This window comes from Labeo rohita, chromosome 2 (genome assembly GCF_022985175.1).
Source record: "Labeo rohita strain BAU-BD-2019 chromosome 2, IGBB_LRoh.1.0, whole genome shotgun sequence".
NCBI classification, from domain to species: domain Eukaryota; kingdom Metazoa; phylum Chordata; class Actinopteri; order Cypriniformes; family Cyprinidae; genus Labeo; species Labeo rohita.
This window is the reverse complement of record NC_066870.1, coordinates 31,121,775-31,142,273: the sequence shown is the minus strand read 5'-3', so window position 1 is coordinate 31,142,273 and position 20,499 is coordinate 31,121,775. Positions and strand designations below refer to the sequence as shown.

The following is a 20,499-nucleotide window of genomic DNA, read 5'->3' as shown; positions in this document are numbered from 1 at the left end:
ATTTTCAAGAGACACACAGGTCAGCTACATTGAGAACTGCAGTGAAAATGTCAAGCTAAAGCACAACCAGCTTTCCTCAGTCAAGCCGAGTAGGATATCAAGTGTGATTTTGAAGGCTAATGAATTAAAAGTGTTTAGTCTGACTAGTACTGAGGATTCACAGCACTGCATGTTTTGTATAGGTGTTTCCTAATACTCAGTTTAATGCTTCCTCATTGCCTTGGTCCTCCATCCTACAGCCTGTGACCTTGATAAGGTTAGCCATTGTGAAGGACACTGCAATTCTCTTATTGCACTATGAGCACTATGAGCTATGAGCTACGATGTGACAGATTTTAACAGTGCATCTTGTTCTATTGAAATTATTTCTTAAATTACAACAAACATTTTTATTCAACAAGATTCTATATGGTTTTATAATGTTTTTTGTGTTATCTTTAAAGTAGACTGCTAACACTGATAATTTTGGTAGCCTGTAATCTTTACTCTAACTTGCACCTGTAAAACGTGTGCATTTGCTCCATTGCATTGTTTCATAATATTTATTTTATATGATTTATATATCATTTTATATGATTTATATATTAATTATACATTAACACATTTAATACATTACACATCAGCAACTATAGTTTGAAAATTGATAATACATTTTAAGTTTAAAGTAGTGGTACCGATTTAACAGTGTTCATTTAAATAGATACTGAAAACAAAAAGCATTAATATGATTAACGCATTTAAAGGGACAGTTCACCCAAAACTGAAAATTTGATGTTTATCTGCTTATCCCCAGGGCATCCAAGATGTAGGTGACTTTAATTCTTCAGTAGAACACAAACAATGACTTTTAACTCAAACTGTTACAGTCTGTCCATCATATAATGGCGGTCAATGGGATCCACAGCTTTGAGAGTCAAAAAAAAAAAAAAAAAAAAAAAAAAACATACAAAGACAAAACCAAATGAAACTGCATACATTTGTTTGCGCAAACTCATCTGGGAGTGTTGACTTTCCACTAGTTCCCAACTTTTGAGCCTGATCAACTGAAGTTATGGTTGCTTGCTCTTGAATATGCCAGAGCATGTTTACGTGTCACGGCCTGGCTCTTGTGAATGCGCTCAGGACAGCTGGACATTGCGGTACTGAAGAAACAACGTCACCTACATCTTTGGATGCCTTGGGGGTAAGCAGATAAACATCAAATCTTCATTTTTGAGTGAACTATCCCTTTAATGATCCCGCCCAGCCCCAGATGGTCATCTTACATTTCATACAGTTGATTGGTGACAAACATGATGCAGGACAACAACTCACTGTGTGATGTAGCCTATATAGAATGCAGTTATATGCCCCTTAAATTGAAGATATTGTGGCAAAAATGCCTCTGGATGAGCTTTTGACTCATTTATATCATATGATACAGTTCAAGAAATAAGAAGTTAATATTGTGTTATATTTTATAATTTATATTTTATATTATATTTTGGAATATTTTCTGTTTTTGCTCAATTTTGCCAACAAAAATATGACCTTTTATGCCACAGCAGAACTGTTGTTTATCTCCGAGCAATGCAGCAATGTTTGCTACTTCTTGAATGTAAAAAAAAAATGGTTTTGTCATCACAATTAATTCTGGCTGCAATGTCACAACTAAAAACTATAATTCCTTTTCTGGGGTAACACTGCTTTAAACATAAACAAACTAAACATAACACTGGTTGAAAATAAAGAGCTTTCAAGTCCTTCTTAGTTCATCAATGTAACAAACACACATTATAGGAAATTCTTTTCACTTACATTTAAGAACTGAAGCTTTTTATTTTCTGTGTCTGGCCCTGTTCATAAATAAGTGGTCAGAGTTCATGTCAGCTGGAATAAGACCATGAATACAATTTGATCTCATGTTGATTTAGTGGAAGCAGTTTAGTGCCAAATATTGTACTTTTTTTGGAGGAGACCTTATAAGTTATTGTAAGAGGACTCTGTCTAAGGACCACTGTATTTAAAAAAAAATTATGTCCAGTTTTTTATATTTTCCAGGCCCCAGAGAAAGAATATTTTATGAGTAAATACAGAATTAATCTGGGAAACCATACCTTCTGGCTTCTTAAGGTGTTCGATTTTCCCAATGTTCCTGAATCTATGTACTGTAGGTTCACTTGGTTGATAATCTGAGCTTGATATCTGTGTGAATAATTCTGAAAAAAAAAAGAATTATATTATATGTTTTCCATAGATGGTTGTGCATTTACCTTAACATACAGTATTTTTATTGGGAATATTACTTTTAGAAATCTATATTTCAATATTTGTGGTAACATTAGCAGCACATGTAAAAATTTTCTCTGGATTGCTCTTAAACTATGACTTCTATTCATTGTCAGGTAATACTTAAATAACTTATAATGGTTAAACCTAAACCACTACTTTTTGTCATTCTTTCTTTCTTTATTTATTTACTAGTTTCTTGAATTAAACTTAACATGAAACCAAAATGAGTTCTATGAACAAAAAATTAGTCGCATATTTGGTTACAAACAAACAAATAACCAACCAACCAAGACTGTAATGAGATAATGAGAGAACAAAAACATTTATAACATGGGCTGTTTTATTAGGCTAATTTATACTGAACTGGAAATCATATTGACACCATACCGATGACAGCACTCAAACTAAATTGAATAATTTAATTACATTTTTTAAAGACTTATGGCAATCTATATATTTAGTAATATTCAAAATACATTACAATAATGTAAATAAATGTAGTTTCCTCAACACAAGTCGTGATCACAAGAAAACATTGCTGTTCCTTCAAAAGACCATGACTTCACATTCCTTGATGATGAGATCCATATCTCAAGTTAACACAACAAAACAGTCTTGTGGTCACAGTATATTTTTGTCTTGTTTTTAAAAAAGGGATAAAAATAAAAAAAAGACACAATATACCAGATAGTCTACAGAAGAAAATATGCAACTAGTTAAATAAAACAGAAAAAAAAAAAACAAAGACAAGAAGAGAGAGAAAAAAAAATGCATGTATGCATGTATGGTGAGGACATTACGATACAAATAATTTCTCCATAAAATTTAACAATGTATCAATCTTTTTGTCATTCGCAAATATTAAATACTACTTTTGCATTAAGAATACTTTACAAGGTATGCGTTTTGCAAATTTACTTTGGATGTGATATTTACCAAGCAAAATCTAGAAATTAACAACATTCTCAAATATTTTGCTTCTGTATGTGCACAAGCATAACTTTTAGAGACAGCAGCATAAAATTAACAGTTCTTGGGGCAGGTAAAAAAATAACTACCATCAGTCCAAAATTTTAAAGACAAATTACAGTAATAAAACAAATGAGCCAAGTATTCCTCATGTATTTTGATAAAGATACATTATATGGGTAAATTTTAAATCCCTCTAGGAGAGATTTTATGTTTTTATTTATGTTTATATCTAATATTTTTATGAAAGCAGTGAGGGGAAAATAGCTTGTTACTATCAATAGCTCAGGAAGTTTCCTTTCATTACTCCTAAATGCATCAACCCATTTGGAATAACTTTCTAAAATTCTTTAAATGAAATTGGAAAATTGTAAAAATATATTAAGTCTTCATAGGTCAAAATGTTTAATTTTCATAAATTTTTCAAACCTTTTACGCAATCTATTTTACGCCCTTGCCTGCACAATCACACATTTTTTTTTTTTAATAGAACATTCTCTAGATTTAAATTTAAATAACTTACATTTAGATGCATAGTTTTACATCTCTGAATTAAAAATATTGGCAGCAAATTTTTTTTGTGAAAACTGTATCTCCTAAGTTATTAAAATTCCAATATCCACGGAGACAGCTATGGTTTGCGAACAGTTTGTAAGGACATTCGAATCAAAAGGTGATCTGAGAAGGGAGCACAATGATGGGGAATATTAATACTATTGTTATTGTCTGGCCCTGTTCATAAAGAAGTGGTCAGAGTTCATGTCAGCTGGAATAAGACCATGAATACAATTTGATCTCATGTTGATTTAATGGAAGCAGTTTAGTGCCCAATATTCCAGAAGAGACCTTATCATTTATCTTAAGAGGACTCTATCTAAAGGCCACTGTATTTTAAAAAATAATGTCCATTTTTTTTATTTTCCAGGCCACAGAGGAGGGAAATTTAATGGGTAAAAACAGAATTCATCTGGGAAACCATACCTTCTGGCTCCTCAAGGTGTATAATTTCCCTACGATTCTTGAATCCACGTACTGTAGGGTCACATGTTTGATCATCCAATTTGAATGTGATGTGCCCTGAAAAAAAGAATTATATTACATGTTGTCCATAGATGGTTGTGTATTTAACTTTACATACAGTATTTTCATGGGGAATATTACTTTTAGAAATCTATATTTCAATATTTGTAGCAGCACATGTAAAATTTTCCTGTGGATTGCTCTTGGACTATGACTTCTATTCAGTGTCAGGCAATACTTAAATAACTTCTAATAGTTAAACCTAAACCACTACTTTTTTTGTTATTCTCTCTTTCTTTATTTATTTACTTGTTTATTTATTTCTTGAATTCAACTTAACATGAAATCAAAATGAGTTCTATTTACTTAATTTATCCTAATGCAAGTCCCTCGTCTTTCTATGAACAAAAAATTAGGTGCATATTTGGTTACAAACAAACAAACAAACAAATAAATAAATAAATAACCAACCAACCAACCAAGACTGTAATGAGACAATGAGAGAACAAAAACGTAGTTATAAAATGGGCAGATTTACTAGGCTAATTTATACTGAACTGGAAATCATATTGACACCATACCGATGACTCGAAACTAAATTGAATAATTTAATTACATTTAAGACTTAAGGCAATCTATATATTTAGTAATATTCAAATGCTGACATTAAATAAACGAAAATAAACATAGTTTCCTCAACATAATAAGTCGTGATCACAAGAAAACATTGTATATAAATGATATAAATACTTTAGTTTAGTTTCTTGCACAGACCGACTGTTTCATGTCTTAACATTTCAATGTATTTGGTTTTATCCGTGTATGTTTTTGACTCTCAAAGCCATGGGTCCTATTGACTGCCATTATATGACTGACAAACTGCAACAGTTTGAGTTAAAAATCTTTGTGTTCTACTAAAGAAACAAAGTCACCTACATCTTGGATTACATTTACATTTACATTTATTCATTTAGCAGACGCTTTTATCCAAAGCGACTTACAGGTGGGGAATACATCAAGCGGTTTGTCCTAAAGATGCAAAACGACATACGAAGTGCTCAAAATACCATATAACAGGCATTGTTCAAATAAGTACCAGCTAGAAAGGGAAAAGAGTAGAAAAGGATTTTTCTTTTTTTTTTTTTTTTTTTCAAGTAGAGTCGAAAGAGATGGGTTTTCAGTAGTCGCTTGAAAGTTGTTAGGGAGTTGGCATTCCGGATAGCGGTGGGAAGATCATTCCACCAGCCAGGAACGGTGTAAGAGAATGTTCTGGAAAGTGATTTTGTGCCTCTTTGTGATGGTACAATGAGGCGTCGCTCACTGGCGGATCTCAGAGTTCTGGAGGGAGTGTAGATTGGTAGGAGTGAGTGGAGGTATGCGGGCGCAGAGCCTGTGGTTGTTCTATATGCAAGCATCAGTGTCTTGAATTTGATGCGAGCTGCAATTGGGAGCCAGTGCAGGGTGATAAAGAGGGGTGTGATATGGGCCCTTTTGGGCTCGTTGAAGACCAGTCGTGCTGCTGCATTCTGAATCATTTGTAAAGGTTTGATTGTGAATGAGGGAAGACCGGCTAGAAGAGCATTGCAGTAGTCCAGCCTGGAGATGACCAGGGCCTGGACAAGAAGTTATGTGGCCTGCTCTGTTAGAAAGGGCCTGATCTTTCTAATGTTGTGTAGGGCAAACCTGCAAGATCGAGCAGTTTTAGCAATGTGGTCTTTGAAAGTCAGCTGGTCATCAAAGATAACACCAAGATTTCTGGCAGAACTTGATGGGGTAATTGTTAAAGTACCTAAGTTGATGGTAAAATCATGCTGTAGAGTCGGAGTGGCAGGGAAAATAAGGAGCTCAGTCTTTGCCAAGTTGAGCTGTAGATGATGTTCTTTCATCCACTCCGAGATGTCCGCCAAGCAGCCTGAGATCCGTGCAGCTACTGTTGGATCATCTGGTTGAAATAAAAGATAGAGCTGCGTGTAATCAGCATAGCAGTGGTAAGAGAAGCCATGTGCCTGTATGATGGGCCCCAGTGATATAGTGTAAATGGAAAAGAGGAGGGGTCCAAGAACTGATCCCTGAGGAACCCCAGTGGCCAGATGATGTGCTTTGGATACCTCCCCTCTCCAGGCCACCTTGAAAGACCTACCTGTGAGATAGGATTCAAACCAGCGAAGAGGAATCCCTGTGATACCCAGTGATGAGAGGGTGGACAGGAGGATCTGATGATTGACTGTTTCAAAAGCAGCAGAAAGATCCAGCAAAATGAGTACCGATGATCTGGAATCAGCTTTTGCAATCCAAAAAAGGCTTCAGTGACTGACAGTAGTGCAGTTTCAGTTGAGTGGCCGCTCCTGAACCCTGACTGGTTAGCATCCAGTGAACTGTTCTGCGCGAGAAACAGCGATACCTGGTTAAAAACGACTCGTTCAAGTGTTTTTGCTATGAATGGAAGGAGAGAGATCGGTCTATAGTTATCTATAAGTGAAGTGTTTAATGTAGGTTTTTTGAGCAGTGGGGTTACCCGAGCCTGCTTGAATGCAGTGGGGAAAGTGCCTGTGAGGAGAGATGTGTTGATGATGTGTGTAAGTGCTGGTAAGAGTGTAGGAGAGATTGCTTGGAGAAGGTGAGAGGGGATAGGATCTAGTGGGCATGTTGTAGGATGGCTGGAGAGGAGAAGTTTGGACACTTCTGCCTCAGAGAGGGGACAGAAGGAGAAGAGTGGAGTGTTAGCTGTGGCTATTGTCGGTATTAGTTCCTGTACGTGTGGAGCCGAGAACTGGCTGCTGATAGTTGTAGTTTTGTTAGTAAAGAATGTGGCGAATTCGTCGGCTGTTATAGAAGTGGTGGGAGGTGGTGGGGGAGGGCAGAGGAGCGAATTTAATGTTTTGAAGAGGTTTCGTGTGTCTGGAGCATTGTTAATCTTGATGTGGAATTATGAGGATTTAGCAGCATGGACTTGAGCAGAGAAGGATGAAAGCAAAGACTGATACATACTCAAGTCAGAAGGATCTTTAGATTTGCGCCATTTTCTCTCTGCTGCCCTAAGTTTGGAGCGATGTTCACGGAGAACATCGGATAGCCAGGGGTTAGGAGGGGTGGCCCGTGCTAGCCTGGAAGAGAGAGGACATATAGCGTCTAGGCAAGAAGTTAAAGTAGAGCATAAGGTGTCAGTGGCTGCATTAACTTCTAGAGATGAGAAAAGGGTTGTAGAGGGAAGAGAGGAGGACACTACAGAGGAAAGATGGGAGGGTGAAAGGGAGCGTAGGTTTCGTCTGAAAGTAACAGGTAGAGGGGTTGGAGGTGTACTGGCAGTAATATGTAAGTTACAAGTAATGAAGAAATGGTCAGAGATGTGTAGGGGTTTAACCAAAGAGTTGTCTGCGATGCAATTGCGTGTGTAAATTAGGTCTAGGTGGTTGCCCGATTTGTGAGTGCTTGTAGTAACAAGGCGTTTGAAATCAAATGAAGCTAGGAGTGAGTGAAAGTCAGCAGCATAAGGCTTGTCCACATGAATGTTAAAATCACCAAAGAGTAGAAGTGGATTGCCATCCTCTTGGAATGAGGATAGCAGCCCATCTAGCTCATCTAGGAATGTGCCCAGTTGACCAGGAGGGCGGTAAATGACCACAACGTGGAATTTAATTGGAGCTGTTACTGTGATCGCATGAGATTCGAAAGAGTTAAAGTTGCATAGCATAGAGTGGTTAAAGAATTTCCATTTATTAGAAATAAGTATTCCAGTACCTCCACCCCTCCCAGTGTGACGAGGGGTGTGAGAGAATGAGAAGTTATTGGACAGAGCAGCGGGGGTTGCTGAGTCTTCTGGACGAATCCAGGTCTCAGTCAAGCCTAGGATACTAAGTGTCGAATGTGTGGAAAAAGCGGTAATGAAATCTGCTTTGTTAACAGCTGACTGGCAATTCCAGAGGCCGACAGTAAATGAGAAAGTATCAGTGGAGGAGGTGACGATAGGACGAAGGTTAGTGAGATTGCGTTGAGTCTATATCTATGCAAATGCCTCGAATCGAAACTAAGAGCGAGATGCTTCGCACTTAAGTGCCCGCAGGATTTCAGCAATACTAATTTCAATAAGTGCAATCGAAAGTGCTAATTAAAACGAAACAACAATACTACAAATAGGCAGAGAACGAAAAAAGACTTTCTAGCACTACTTAATAATTTAAACAATACCTATGGCAATAGTGTATTAAGCAAACACTTACGCAAAGTCGCTGTTGCTATCTCCGTGGACAACAGTGCTTCTCCCAAAGTTTGAGAGTGCCCAAGCAGTTTATATACTTCACGGTCGCTGGACACGCCTCCTGACTTAAGCCCAAAGTCCCTATTGCAAGTCCCTTGTCTTTCTATGAACAAAAAAATAGGTGCATATTTGGTTACAAACAAACAAATAAATAACCAACCAACCAACCAACCAAGACTGTAATGAGATAATGAGATAACAACAAAAACATATTTATAAATTGGGCAGTTTTACTAGGCTAATTTATACTGAACTGGAAATCATATTGACACCATACCGATGACAGCACTCAAACTAAATTGAATAATTTAATTACATTTTTTAAGACTTAAGGCAATCTATATATTTAGTAATATTCGAATGCTGACATTAAATAAACTTAAATAAACATAGTTCCCTATCTGTCGTACATTCAGAGTTGTGTCGAGTAGTGTACGACACTAGGGGTCGCTCTTGGGAGCCCAAACACCTCTGATAGTTTGAGAAAAGGCCAATGAAATTGGGTGTGCAGAATTTGCATAGCTGGCCACGCCCCGGGCATCCGGGTATAAATAGGGCAGCGCATGCTCTGCTCACTCATTCTGTTTCTTCGGAGTCTAATATAGTGTCTCCCTGTGAGAAGCTGCACCATTCACCTCTTTGTCGTTGGATTTATAGCGACAAGCAGCGGTCTCTCCCTTCTCTTACTCAGATGAGTGTTGTGAGAGTTCCCCTGCGTGCTTCGACGGCGATCTTGAAGAGCAATCTTTCTCCTAAAAGAGCAATTTCTCTGAAAGAGCTGGCACGGTTGGGATTGTGTGTTGGTTTACATACCTTTCCGTCCGTGTTCTTCTGGTTGCGGCTACCTCCCCGAACGATCAACACGACCGTTGTATTCAGTGTTGAGACTCTAACGCTGATGCAGCGCTTGTTGTTATTTCATGTTTTGCCGGTGAAAACATGATCTGGACGCTAGCCGTGTGCTTTTACGTGAAGCTGCGGCTCACCTCGACTGCTCCGTTCCGGTCCTTCTACTTCCGGGTACGAGGCCGCTATGGTGCGTCAATGGGGAGCAATTAGAAGCGAGAAAGGTTCCGCCGGGTGAAACCCCGCGAAAACTCTCGCTCCTCGCGTCCCACAATCAAACGAAAACATAATGCGGGTGCATTTTGCATACGAGCCGTGTGCTTTTACGTGAAGCCGTGGCTCACCCCGACTGCTTCTCACTCCGGTCCTTCTACTTCCGGGTACGAGGCCGTTGCGATGTGCGTCGGGGGCATGCATTAGGAAGCAGGGAAGGTTCTGCTGGGTTAAAACCCCACAAATCTTGGAATGCAATATACCAACTTCTCCTCCTTCACCACCCTCGATGGGGGTCCAGCGAGGGGGTTTCAGAGGTTCCCCAGGTGGAGCGGGTGATTGTGGTGTACTCCCCGCAAAACGCCGCCGCCTGTCGGATTCCTCCCATGACTCCCGTCCAGGGCCTGTAGATCCTTCCGGGCAAGGGTTACATGGTTTCTGGACAAGCTGCATCCGCCTTACATGCCATGACCATCCTCTGGGCATTCAGGCCGTGGCATTGTGAGTTCTGTACGAGGGTGGTTCCAACCTAGAGCTCAGGAACTGCGTACAATGACCAATTACGCTCTCTGAGCTATGAAGTCGTGGCGCACGCTCTGGGAAGGGCGATGTCCACTTTGTTGGTGCATTCCAGGTACGTCAGGTATAGTTCTCTGAGACTGCTAGCAGAGTCCCAAGACGTGGGCCCGTTCCCTCCCCTTAAGCTTCTCAGAACTACCTGACCTGGCTACACGACTCAGGTTGCAAGGCATCCGCTAAGTTCTATGGCATTCTCTTACAATCAGCTCAGGGCGAGAATGCTGTGGTTCTTAAGCAGAAATCGCAGCCCCCCTGGGTAGGGTGCGATAGAGCCTATCCCCTCAGCCAGAATGAAGGAAGGGGTTTGTCAGCCCCTACTTCATCATACCAGGGTGGGTGGTCGACTCATACCAATCTTAAAACTGAGGTCTTTGAATCGGGCCCTTTTTCAAGCTCCCGTTCAAATGTTAGCCCTTGAACACACATCCCTTGTGTGTCAGGGCTTAAGATTGGTTGGTGGCGTTGGACCTGAAGGACGTGTACTGTCATGTCTTGACCCTTCCAAGACTCTGTCTTCGAGGTCAGGCTCATCAGTACTAGGTACCCTGTGCGGCCTATCCCTACCGCCCGCACCTTCACGAAGGTCATGGAGGCTACCCTCGCCCTCTCGGGTTGTGGGCATGTGCATTCTCAGTTATCTCTGTGACTGGCTGTCCTAGCACACTCACGAGGTTCGGTTTGCACTCTCAGGGATGTGGTTCACAACCACCTGGCTTGTTTGGGACTTCAGGTCATTTCTGAAAAGAGTAAAACTCTCCTCAGTACGGGGTTGCTCTTTTCTCTGTATGGACTCGGTCACAGTTCTTGCCTAGGACTGTGCATAGTCAGTGCTGTAATGCGGGAGTGCACTCTGGTTCAGCACAGCGGCCCCCTTCATATACCAGGGCTCTGGGACATGTGGCATCTTTAGCCGCTGTCACGTTGCTGGACCCGATGCATGTGGAACCGCTGTAGCACTGACTTCATACCAAGTCCCGGGATAGGCGTGGCACCAGGCTCACATCGTGTGTACATCACACTTTGTGTTGCAAACCTTCAGCCATTGGGGACACATTAGTTCTGCGGGCAAGCTTGCCCCTGGGACAAGTGTCCAGACGTACTGTGTCAGCAGTTGCTTCCAAGTCAAGCTGGGGTGCCATGTGCAACGGGTATGCAGCCTCGGGGTTCGGTTGGGCCCTCGGCTGCTGGGGCATTCAATTGCCTGGAGTTGTTGACAATGCTTGGGGCCCTGAAGGGGTTTCGGTCTCTGTTGGGGCAAGCATGTGTTGGTCGGTGCTGACAACACAGCGACTGTGGCATACACTGACCACCAGGAGGGTGTACGCTACTTTCGCATATCACAACTCACCCGCCATCTCTTGCCCTAGAGCCAGCACAAACTCAGGCTTCTGTGCGCCACTCACTTTCCCGGGCGACAGGTTCGCTCTGAGGTGAGTGGAGGTTCCACCCTTAGACGGTCCGGCTGTTTTTGGAGTCGATTCGGCCAGGCACAGGTAGATTTGTTGCCTCACCAGAATCCACTCATTGCCAGTGGTAATATGGCCTGACCAAGGGCTCCCTCGGTTCAGATCCATTGACACTCAGCTGACCGTACGGCTTATTCCCCAGTAAGCCTTATTGCACAGACACGGTGCAATGTCGGGAAGGACTCGAAACAGATGCTCTTGGTAGCCCTACGCGGCCACTACGGAACTTGGTTCTCGGAGCTCGTGCTCCTACCATCGTTTCCTTCCTGACACACCCCCCTGAGAAGGAACCTCCTTCCTCAGGGGAAGGGCACAATCTGGCACCCGTGCCTAGATTTCTGGAACTTCCTTCTATGGTCCCTGGATGCGACCAGGAAGCTTCCAGAAATTCTCTACCCACAGTGGCACCACAGAGTTGCGGCATCAAATCTGTGCTACCCCTCCTCCAAGGAGGCCTGGTTAGGCACCTTTCTGCTTCTACATCAAGGTCCGTGTTCAGCCACCATGACCTGGTAAAAGGCAGATCGGTGGGGCACGATTTGTTAAGAGGTGTCTGGAAGGTGAACCCCCCCTGATAGCACCACATCCCCTCTTGATCTGTCTGTGGTCCTTCGGGCCTACAGTAAGATCCGCTGAGCCCCTCAATCGGTTGATTCTGTGCCCTCTCCGTGAAGACGGCCTCCCCGATTGCGCTCACCTCTGTTAAGAGTGGGAAACCTCCAAGCCCTCTCCGTCAACATTTGTGCCTGGAATTCGGGCCGGTGAACTCACGTTGCTCTGGGAACCCGGCCTGAATACGTGCCCATGGTAACCACCACTCCCTTCAGAGATCAAGTGGTGACCCTGCAAGCAATTCCTTACCAGGAAGATGACCCCAACCTGACCTTATTATGCCTGGTCCGTGTCCCACGCATCTACCTGGAATGTTCTCAGACACTTCAGATGTTCCAGTCAGCTCTTTGTCTGTTATGGAGCACAGCGGAAGGGGAAGGCTGTCTCCAAACAAGGATCTCCCACTGGCTTGTGGATACGATCCGTACGGCCTACAGGCCAGAGGCTTGCCCTGCCACTGGGAATGAGAACCCAGTCGACCAGGGGCATCGCTGCCCTGGCAGCTCTTGCAAATGGGGCCTTGTTAACAGACATCTACAGAGCTGCAGAGCTGCAGTCCTCCATGCCACAACTCTGGACCGCCTCTGAGTGAGTTGAGACGCTTCGACTCCTCAGAACAGAATGAGTGAGCAGAGCATGCGCTGCCCTATTTATTATGACTGACAAACTGCAACAGTTTGAGTTAAAAATCTTTGTGTACTACTAAAGAAACAAAGTCACCTACATCTTTGGATGCCTTGTGGGTAAGCAGATAAACATCAAAATTTCATTTTACTATCCCTTTAACCATCCCACCCAGCCCCAGATGGTCATCTTACATTTCATACAGTTGATTGGTGACAAACATGATGCAGGGCAACAACTCACTGTGTGATGTAGCCTATATAGAATGCAGTTATATGCCCCTAAAATTCAAGATATTGGGGCAAAAATGCCTCTGTATGAGTTTTTGTCTCATATTTATATCATATGATACAGTTCAAGAAATAACATGTTAATATTGTGTTATATTTTAGACACAATATATTCTGTTTTTGTTCAATTTTGCCAATAGAAATATCAGCTATAATGCCACAGCAGAACTGTTGTGCATCTCCGAGCAACACAGCAGTGTTTGCTACTTCTTGAATGTAAAAAAATGTGTTTATGGTTTTGTCATCACAATTAATTCTGACTGAAATGTCACAACTAAAAACTATAATTCCTATTCTGGGGTAACACTGCTTCAAAGAGCATCACATTTAACTTGATTATTCACTCTCATTGTTCGGATGAAAATCATGTTAGGACATTAACATATTATAGGAAGTAACAGGATGTATCACAACATAGACACATTTTAATTGACATTTAAAAGAGATGATGTGGTTTGAGTGCTACATGTGTCATTCTCTGCCTTAACTACTCTGGCTGGATTGTCAAATGACATGGACAACTCTAAGCTATTCATGTCAGTTTGTAGAGCTCTCATATTAAAAAGTCAGAATATGACTCTACCTTGAACTATGGATTGTCCTTTGGTCCTACGCTTTCTAGACACAAGTCTGGCAATCTTAATAAAGAGAGAATGATCAGTGTTTGATCAGTTAATGAAAAAGAAATAAACAGTAAACATAACACTGGTTAAAATCAAGAGCTTTCAAGTCCTTCTTAGTTCACCGCTGTCTCATTATAACAAACACATTACAGGAAATGTCTTTTCACTTACACGACGAAGTAAGTGAGGCTTTTCCTTTTCTGTGTCTGGCCCTGTTCATAAAGAAGTGGTCAGAGTTCATGTCAGCTGGAATAAGACCATGAATACAATCTGATCTCATGCTGATTTAGTGGAAGCAGTTTTATGCCCAATATTTAATATTCTAGAAGAGACTATATAGGCTCTATTTAAAGGCCACTGTATTTTAAAAATTAATCTATTTTTTTTTTTTTCCAGGCCACAGAGGAGGGAAATTTTATGGGTAAATCAAAATTCCTCTGGGAACCCAAACCTTTTGGATTTTTAAGGTGTTTGTTTTTGAATTGATGTACTGTAGGTTCACTTGGTTGATCATCTGAGCTTGATATCTGTGTGATGTGCACTGAAAAAAAAAAAGAATTATATTATATGTTTTCCATAGATGGTTGTGTATTTAACTTTACATACAGCATTTTCATGGGGAATATTCCTTTTAGAAATCTATATTTCAACATTTGTGGTAACATTGGCAGCACATGTAAAATTTTTCTATGGATGCTCTTGGACTATGACTTCTGTTCAGTGTCAGGCAATACTTAAATAACCTATAATGGTTAAACCTAAACCACTACTTTTTTGTTATTCTCCCTTTCTTTAGTTATTTACTTGTTTATTTATTTCTTGAATTCAACTTAACATGAAATCAAAATGGGTTCTATTTACTTCAATTATCCTATTGCAAGTCCCTCGTCCTTTTATGAACAAAAAAATTAGGTGCATATTTGGTTACGAACAAACATAAATAAATAAATAACCAAGACTGTAATGAGATAATGAGAGAACAAAAACATATTTATAAAATGGGCAGATTTACTAGGCTAATTTATACTGAACTGGAAATTATATTGACACCACACCGATGACAGCACTCAAACTAAATTGAACAATTTAATTACAATTTTTAAGACTTAACCCTTTAACTGTCACTCCCATTTTTGAACATGGCCATAAAAATGCTCTATCCAGACTTAAATTTTTATAATTCATGAATGAAAACTTTTTGTAATCTGATTTTGATGTACATTTTCCATGGTAATGCAATGTCTGATTTTAAAATGCCTTTCAAATGATGAATTTTGAGATTTTGAACTGATAGTTTTGAACTGACATATAATTTCTTATGATATCTAAAGCATGATCGGGAAAAAGGCAATGAAGAAAGTCTTTTGTGACAAAGGTAAGAACTCATGTTATGATGTAGATTTTTTAAGTTGCACTCTTGACATATATTAATCTATTACTTTTCCTACATAATTTCTAACACAAAAATATGGTAAACTATCTATTTAGGAGTCTTAGACCTTTCCAACGATGTAAAGTTTGTCATGATTAGATTAGGATTTATTTGTAATATGGTGAAGTAAACTTAGGCGTCCCACTGGGAGGATGGGGACAGTTAAAGGGTTAAGGCAATGTATATATTTAGTAAGGCAATGTATACATTTTGATCCTTCAAAACACCATGACTTCACATTCCTTGACGATGAGATCCATATCTCAAGTTAACGCATCAAAATAGTCTTGTGGTCACATTATTTTCTTCCTTTTCTTTTTTTTTTTTTTTTTTTTTTTTAAAGGGGTAATTAAAAAAAGACACAATAATATACCAGATAGTCTACAGAAGAAAATATACCAATAGTTAAATAAAACAGAAAAAAAAACAAAGACAAGAAGAGAGAAAAAAAAAACTTGTTGATGTATGGAGAGAATGTTACGATGCAAATAATTTCTCCATAAAATTTAACAATGTATCAATTTTTTTGTTATTCGCTAATATTAAAGATTTTCTCTGTGACTACTTTTGCATTAAAAATACTTTACAAGGTATGCATTTTGCAAATTTACTTTGGATGTGATATTTACCAAGCAAAATCTAAAAATTCACAACATTCTCAAATATTTTACTTCTGTATGTTCACAAGCATATCTTTTAGAGACAGCAGCATAAAATTAACAGTTCTTAGGGCAGGTAAAAAAATAACTACCATCAGACCAAAATTTTATAGACAAATACAGCAATAAAACAAATGAGCCAAGTATTCCTCATGTATTTTGATAAAGATACATTACATGGGTAAATTTTGAATCCCTCTAGGAGAGATTTTATGTTTTTATTTATGTTTATATCTAATATTTTTATTATAGTAGTGAGGGGAAAATAGATTGTTAGCATCAATAGCTCAGGAAGTTTCCTTTCATTACTCCTAAATGCATCAACCCATTTGGAATAACTTTCTGAAATTCTTTAAATGAAATGGAAAAATTGTAAAAATACATTAAGTCTTCATAGGTCAAAATGTTTAAGTTTTTATCAATTCTTGACAAATTTAAGACTTTTTCAAACCTTTTACGCAGCGTCTTTTACACCCTTGCCTTCACGATCACTTTTATTTCTTTTATAACATTCTCTAGATTTAAATAACTCACATTTAGATGCATAGTTTTACATCTCTGAATTAAAAATATTGGCGGCAAAAGTTTTAATATTTTGTGTGAAAATATTTTTATCTTCTGAGAGAGAGTTCCAATATCCACGGAGACAACTATGGTTTGCGAACAGTTTGTAAAGACATTTGAATTAAAAGGTGATCTGAGAAGGGGGCACAATGATGGGGGATATTCCTACATGTTTTATTAGACAAATAAAATATAAATAAGCCAACTGACGACTTTAAAGTGGCTATATTCATCGTGGTCACAGTATAGTATCTATTCCCCCGAGTGGCATTAACCCATCACTTCTCGAGCTGTTATGAGAAGCCGAATAAATTCCTTCATCAAAAATATCCAACTCATATAGCTTTACGAACAACAAAAACAATCCTAGAGCTTTATAGGTTCAGTAAAAATATACTTTAAGACTACTTTCAGAGTAAATAATCAGTTCACTCACTATGAGGATCCGCCATCGTGAAGGAGTAACTGTATCCTGCGTTTTAAAATACAGTGGATATATTCCTATATGAATAGTTTTCTGATGTTCATAGATGCTACTGTACAGTAAGAATTCCAAAGAATTACACAATTTTTGCCAGTTTCCTTGGTCATCCTCTAAAAACGTACAAAAGCCCTGAGAAACAGGAAGTAGTGGATCCGACACTCCCAAGGGCAAGCGTTTCAGAAATCGAAACTGAAAGTTACAGGCCTCCCTATTGACTGATGCTAGCAAGATGCTCTAACATTACATCTTAATTTTTAATTAATTAATTTATTTTAAATTATTTGTTACAAACAAGTTTTTGATGTAGCCTATGAAATAGGAAGTAGGCCGAGTGCAGTTGTAACTTTTTGCTGTACTGCACAAATACTGGTTTCTTATGAGATATCTGGCTACAAAGAAAATAAAAGCCAAAATACTACGTACACTATCCTTCAAAAGTTTGGGATCAATAATATTTTTTTATGTTTTTTTTTGTTTTTTTTTTAAAAAAGATGTTTCTTATGCTCATCAATGCTGCATTTATTTGATCGAAAATCCAGAAAACAACAGAAATATTGAGAAATTAGTGTAAAATAACTGTTTTCTGATAATATTTCAAAATGTAATTTATTCCCGTGATGCAAAGCTGAATTTTCAGCATCATTACTCTAGTCTTCAGTGTCATATGATCTATCAGAAATCATTCTAATATGCTGATTTATTATCAGTGTTGAAAACAGTTTTTGCTGCTTAATATTTTGTTGGAACCTGTGATACTTTATTTCAGGATTCTTTAATAAATGAAGAGAACAGCATTTATTTAAAATAGAAATCTTTTGTAACAATATAAACTCCCATTTAAAAGTTTGTGGTTAGTACATTTTTATTCACTAAGGATGTGTTAAATTGATTAAAAAATAGCGATAGCAAATATTTATGTTGTTACAAAAATGCTGTTCTTTTTAACTTTTTATTTATCAAAGAATTCTGAAAAAAGAGTCACAGGTTCCAAAAAATATTAAGCAGCTGCAACTGTTTCCAATGTTGATAATGAAAGTGATAAATCAGGACATTAGAAAGATTTCTGTAGGATTATATCACCCAGAAGATTTTAAAACATTAAAAATCTTACTAATCCCAAACCTTTGAATGGCAGTGTATATAATTTCTATTTTCCACTATTAGTGGTTGAAGACAAGGAATGACTTTATATCTGCCCCCGTGCTGAAAACTTTACAAGTAAGCTTAATTTTTTTTTCTTGAATGTGGACTGAATTTACCAGAGAGAGGATGTTAATGTGAATGTGCACACAGATGATGTCAGTTCAAACTTGCATTAGGACAAAACTATTCACAGTGTTGCAACTGCTGTGTCTGCCCTTACAATCAAAATCAATCTGTATTTTAATCCAATACTTAACACAAAAACACACACATACACACAAAACAAAAATATCTAAAAATTAAGTCCAATAAGTATATCCTATTGCCTAGAAAACTTTCAAACGTTCACAATCACAGTATATGCAATGGGGCCTCTATGTAATCACGCAGAGGAACCAAAATCATGTCTAGGAGTAAAGATGCACAGGTTTTTACCAAACAAAGTGATGTGTGCAAAATACTGTGCTGCAACACAGATCACTTTTGAGGAATGACATATCATTGGTTTTGTCACGTGTGCCATGATTGAGAAATCAAATCTTTGATTTCTCAATCTTTGAGAAATCTGCTTTTACAACAGTTCCTCCAGAGTCAAGAGCATCAAATAAGATTCTCATGTTCATATGTTGTTGTTCTACAGCATGAACTTCCCATTTCATTTGGTCGTCAAACAGTCAGCAATCTTTATTATGAAACTTAAGAATAGACACAAATATAAACATACAGCACTGTTACTCTAAGGCATCCCGAGTTTCAGTTCTGGCTTGCGGACCTTTTTCTTCCACTTCACTTCCTGTTATTGCTCAACTATGCTATCAGAAGACAAAAACGCCCAAAAAGACACGTATTGGAAATTTTTTTTATTTTATATTGTTTCATGCTGTTTATTGTCATTCCCATATAGCAACATTTATGTGTTTTACATTCCACAGTACTATCACTTGGAAACATCTACTTTGTCATATAGCACTATACATACACCTTACATTAAAAAAAAATCTTACACAGTAAAACATATGAATATTACTGTGACAACTCATACATACAGTACAGTTGGTACCACACAAAATATAATGATTTAAAAGTTAAAAGTTATAATGTAACAAACTTATGGAGTTCATGCCAGTAATATAATTTATAGTGGAATATTCTTGTGAGTTAACAACATGTATATATATATTTTTGTGTATATAAGCAACTTGTTCCGTCTATATAGATTCAGTAAATAGATTCTCTTTGGATCATTTTCAAATCATGCTGGAAAGGTTCTGGAGTTCATGCCAGTAATATAATTTATATTTTTTGTGAATATAAGCAACTCGTTCCATTTATATACATGTATAAAGAAGCTGTAGCTGCTGCTGTTTACATCTCAAATTGACTGAAGTTCCTCACTGATGTTTTCTTAGCATTGCTGTGGTCCATTGGGTCCAGTTCATCTACTAGATAATGCTCATTCTTCTTCAGCAGTCTGCAGAATTCTGCTTTTACAGCAGCTCCTCCAGAGTCAAGAACATCCAATAAGAGTCTCATTTTCTCCTGTCGTGGTTCTGCAGCATGAACTTTACTGTATATTACATCACATTCTGGTTGAACTTGATAAAATTTTATAAAAATAATAATAATAATAATAATAGTAATAACTAACATTCCAGAAATGACTGTGTTTGATAGAAAAAAGAAATGTAGAAAAAAAAAAAACAATTGAAATACTGTATACTGTATTTTTGGGTTCATACCTGTGAGCCTTTTGTGAGCAGGAGGGTCTGCATCTTTACTTGAAGTTATTACAAACATTTGAATACTTTGCATAAATACAATATTTATACAATAATTATGATATACACAATAAATATCAACATACAGACTTCACAGATCATAATACTTATTTTGTACGATGGGCTAGATAAAATGCTTACCATGGGTTAAATCTTTACTGATCACCTAAGCTTCCAGCTTAATACATTTATGAAGAATTATTGATTGCACAGAACATTTTTAAAGCTAGGAAACAAATTTCACTCAGTAATTGCCAGCAAAAACAACTGTGAAGAAATGGCAACTAACACTGAATTCAATGTGAAACCTTTTAAGTAGAAAGACTGAAATAGTATTTTCCTGTAACACAATAATCTTCAAAATTAGTGTAAAAGTGGTAAAACAGTGCAGGATGTTAAATATTCAATCTTTGATATTAATTTTTATTTGTTACAATGTGTTACAATGCTAGCAACATCTGTAATTCATTCATGTGAGAACGACTCGTCGTGTAACCCATACTTCCCTTCCTTCAGTTTTATCTGAAAGATTCAGTCTGACCTCTTCAGTGTTGAAATTTACAAACACTTCAAATGTGGGATGATAGTTCGGACCAAAATTACACTCAAACTTCTCTGTCTGAAAAACAGCAAAATAAAGGTGAGAGACTAAATAAATAAAATCTATAATC

The 20,499-nt window shown here is 38.1% G+C and overlaps 1 protein-coding gene and 1 long non-coding RNA gene across 2 annotated transcripts in view; both read right to left on the bottom strand.

Annotated features, from left to right (window-relative positions):
- Window positions 1-17,067, bottom strand: part of LOC127177025 (NACHT, LRR and PYD domains-containing protein 1 homolog) — a 38,286-nt gene extending 21,219 nt beyond the window's left edge. Inside the window, 7 exon segments of the mRNA XM_051128989.1 lie at window positions 2,097-2,198; window positions 4,222-4,317; window positions 8,478-8,618; window positions 13,729-13,783; window positions 13,940-13,980; window positions 14,220-14,309; window positions 16,860-17,067. Of these exon segments, the coding sequence (XP_050984946.1) occupies window positions 2,097-2,198; window positions 4,222-4,317; window positions 8,478-8,618; window positions 13,729-13,783; window positions 13,940-13,980; window positions 14,220-14,309; window positions 16,860-16,875 (541 nt within the window). The 5' untranslated portion in view covers window positions 16,876-17,067.
- LOC127177415 (uncharacterized) lies at window positions 5,898-7,606 on the bottom strand. The gene is made up of 3 exons (XR_007829224.1): window positions 7,249-7,606; window positions 6,401-6,640; window positions 5,898-6,202 (listed from the first exon to the last, which is right to left on the bottom strand). It is a non-coding gene; the product is annotated as an uncharacterized LOC127177415 (long non-coding RNA).
- Window positions 17,068-20,499: the final 3,432 nt, after the last annotated feature.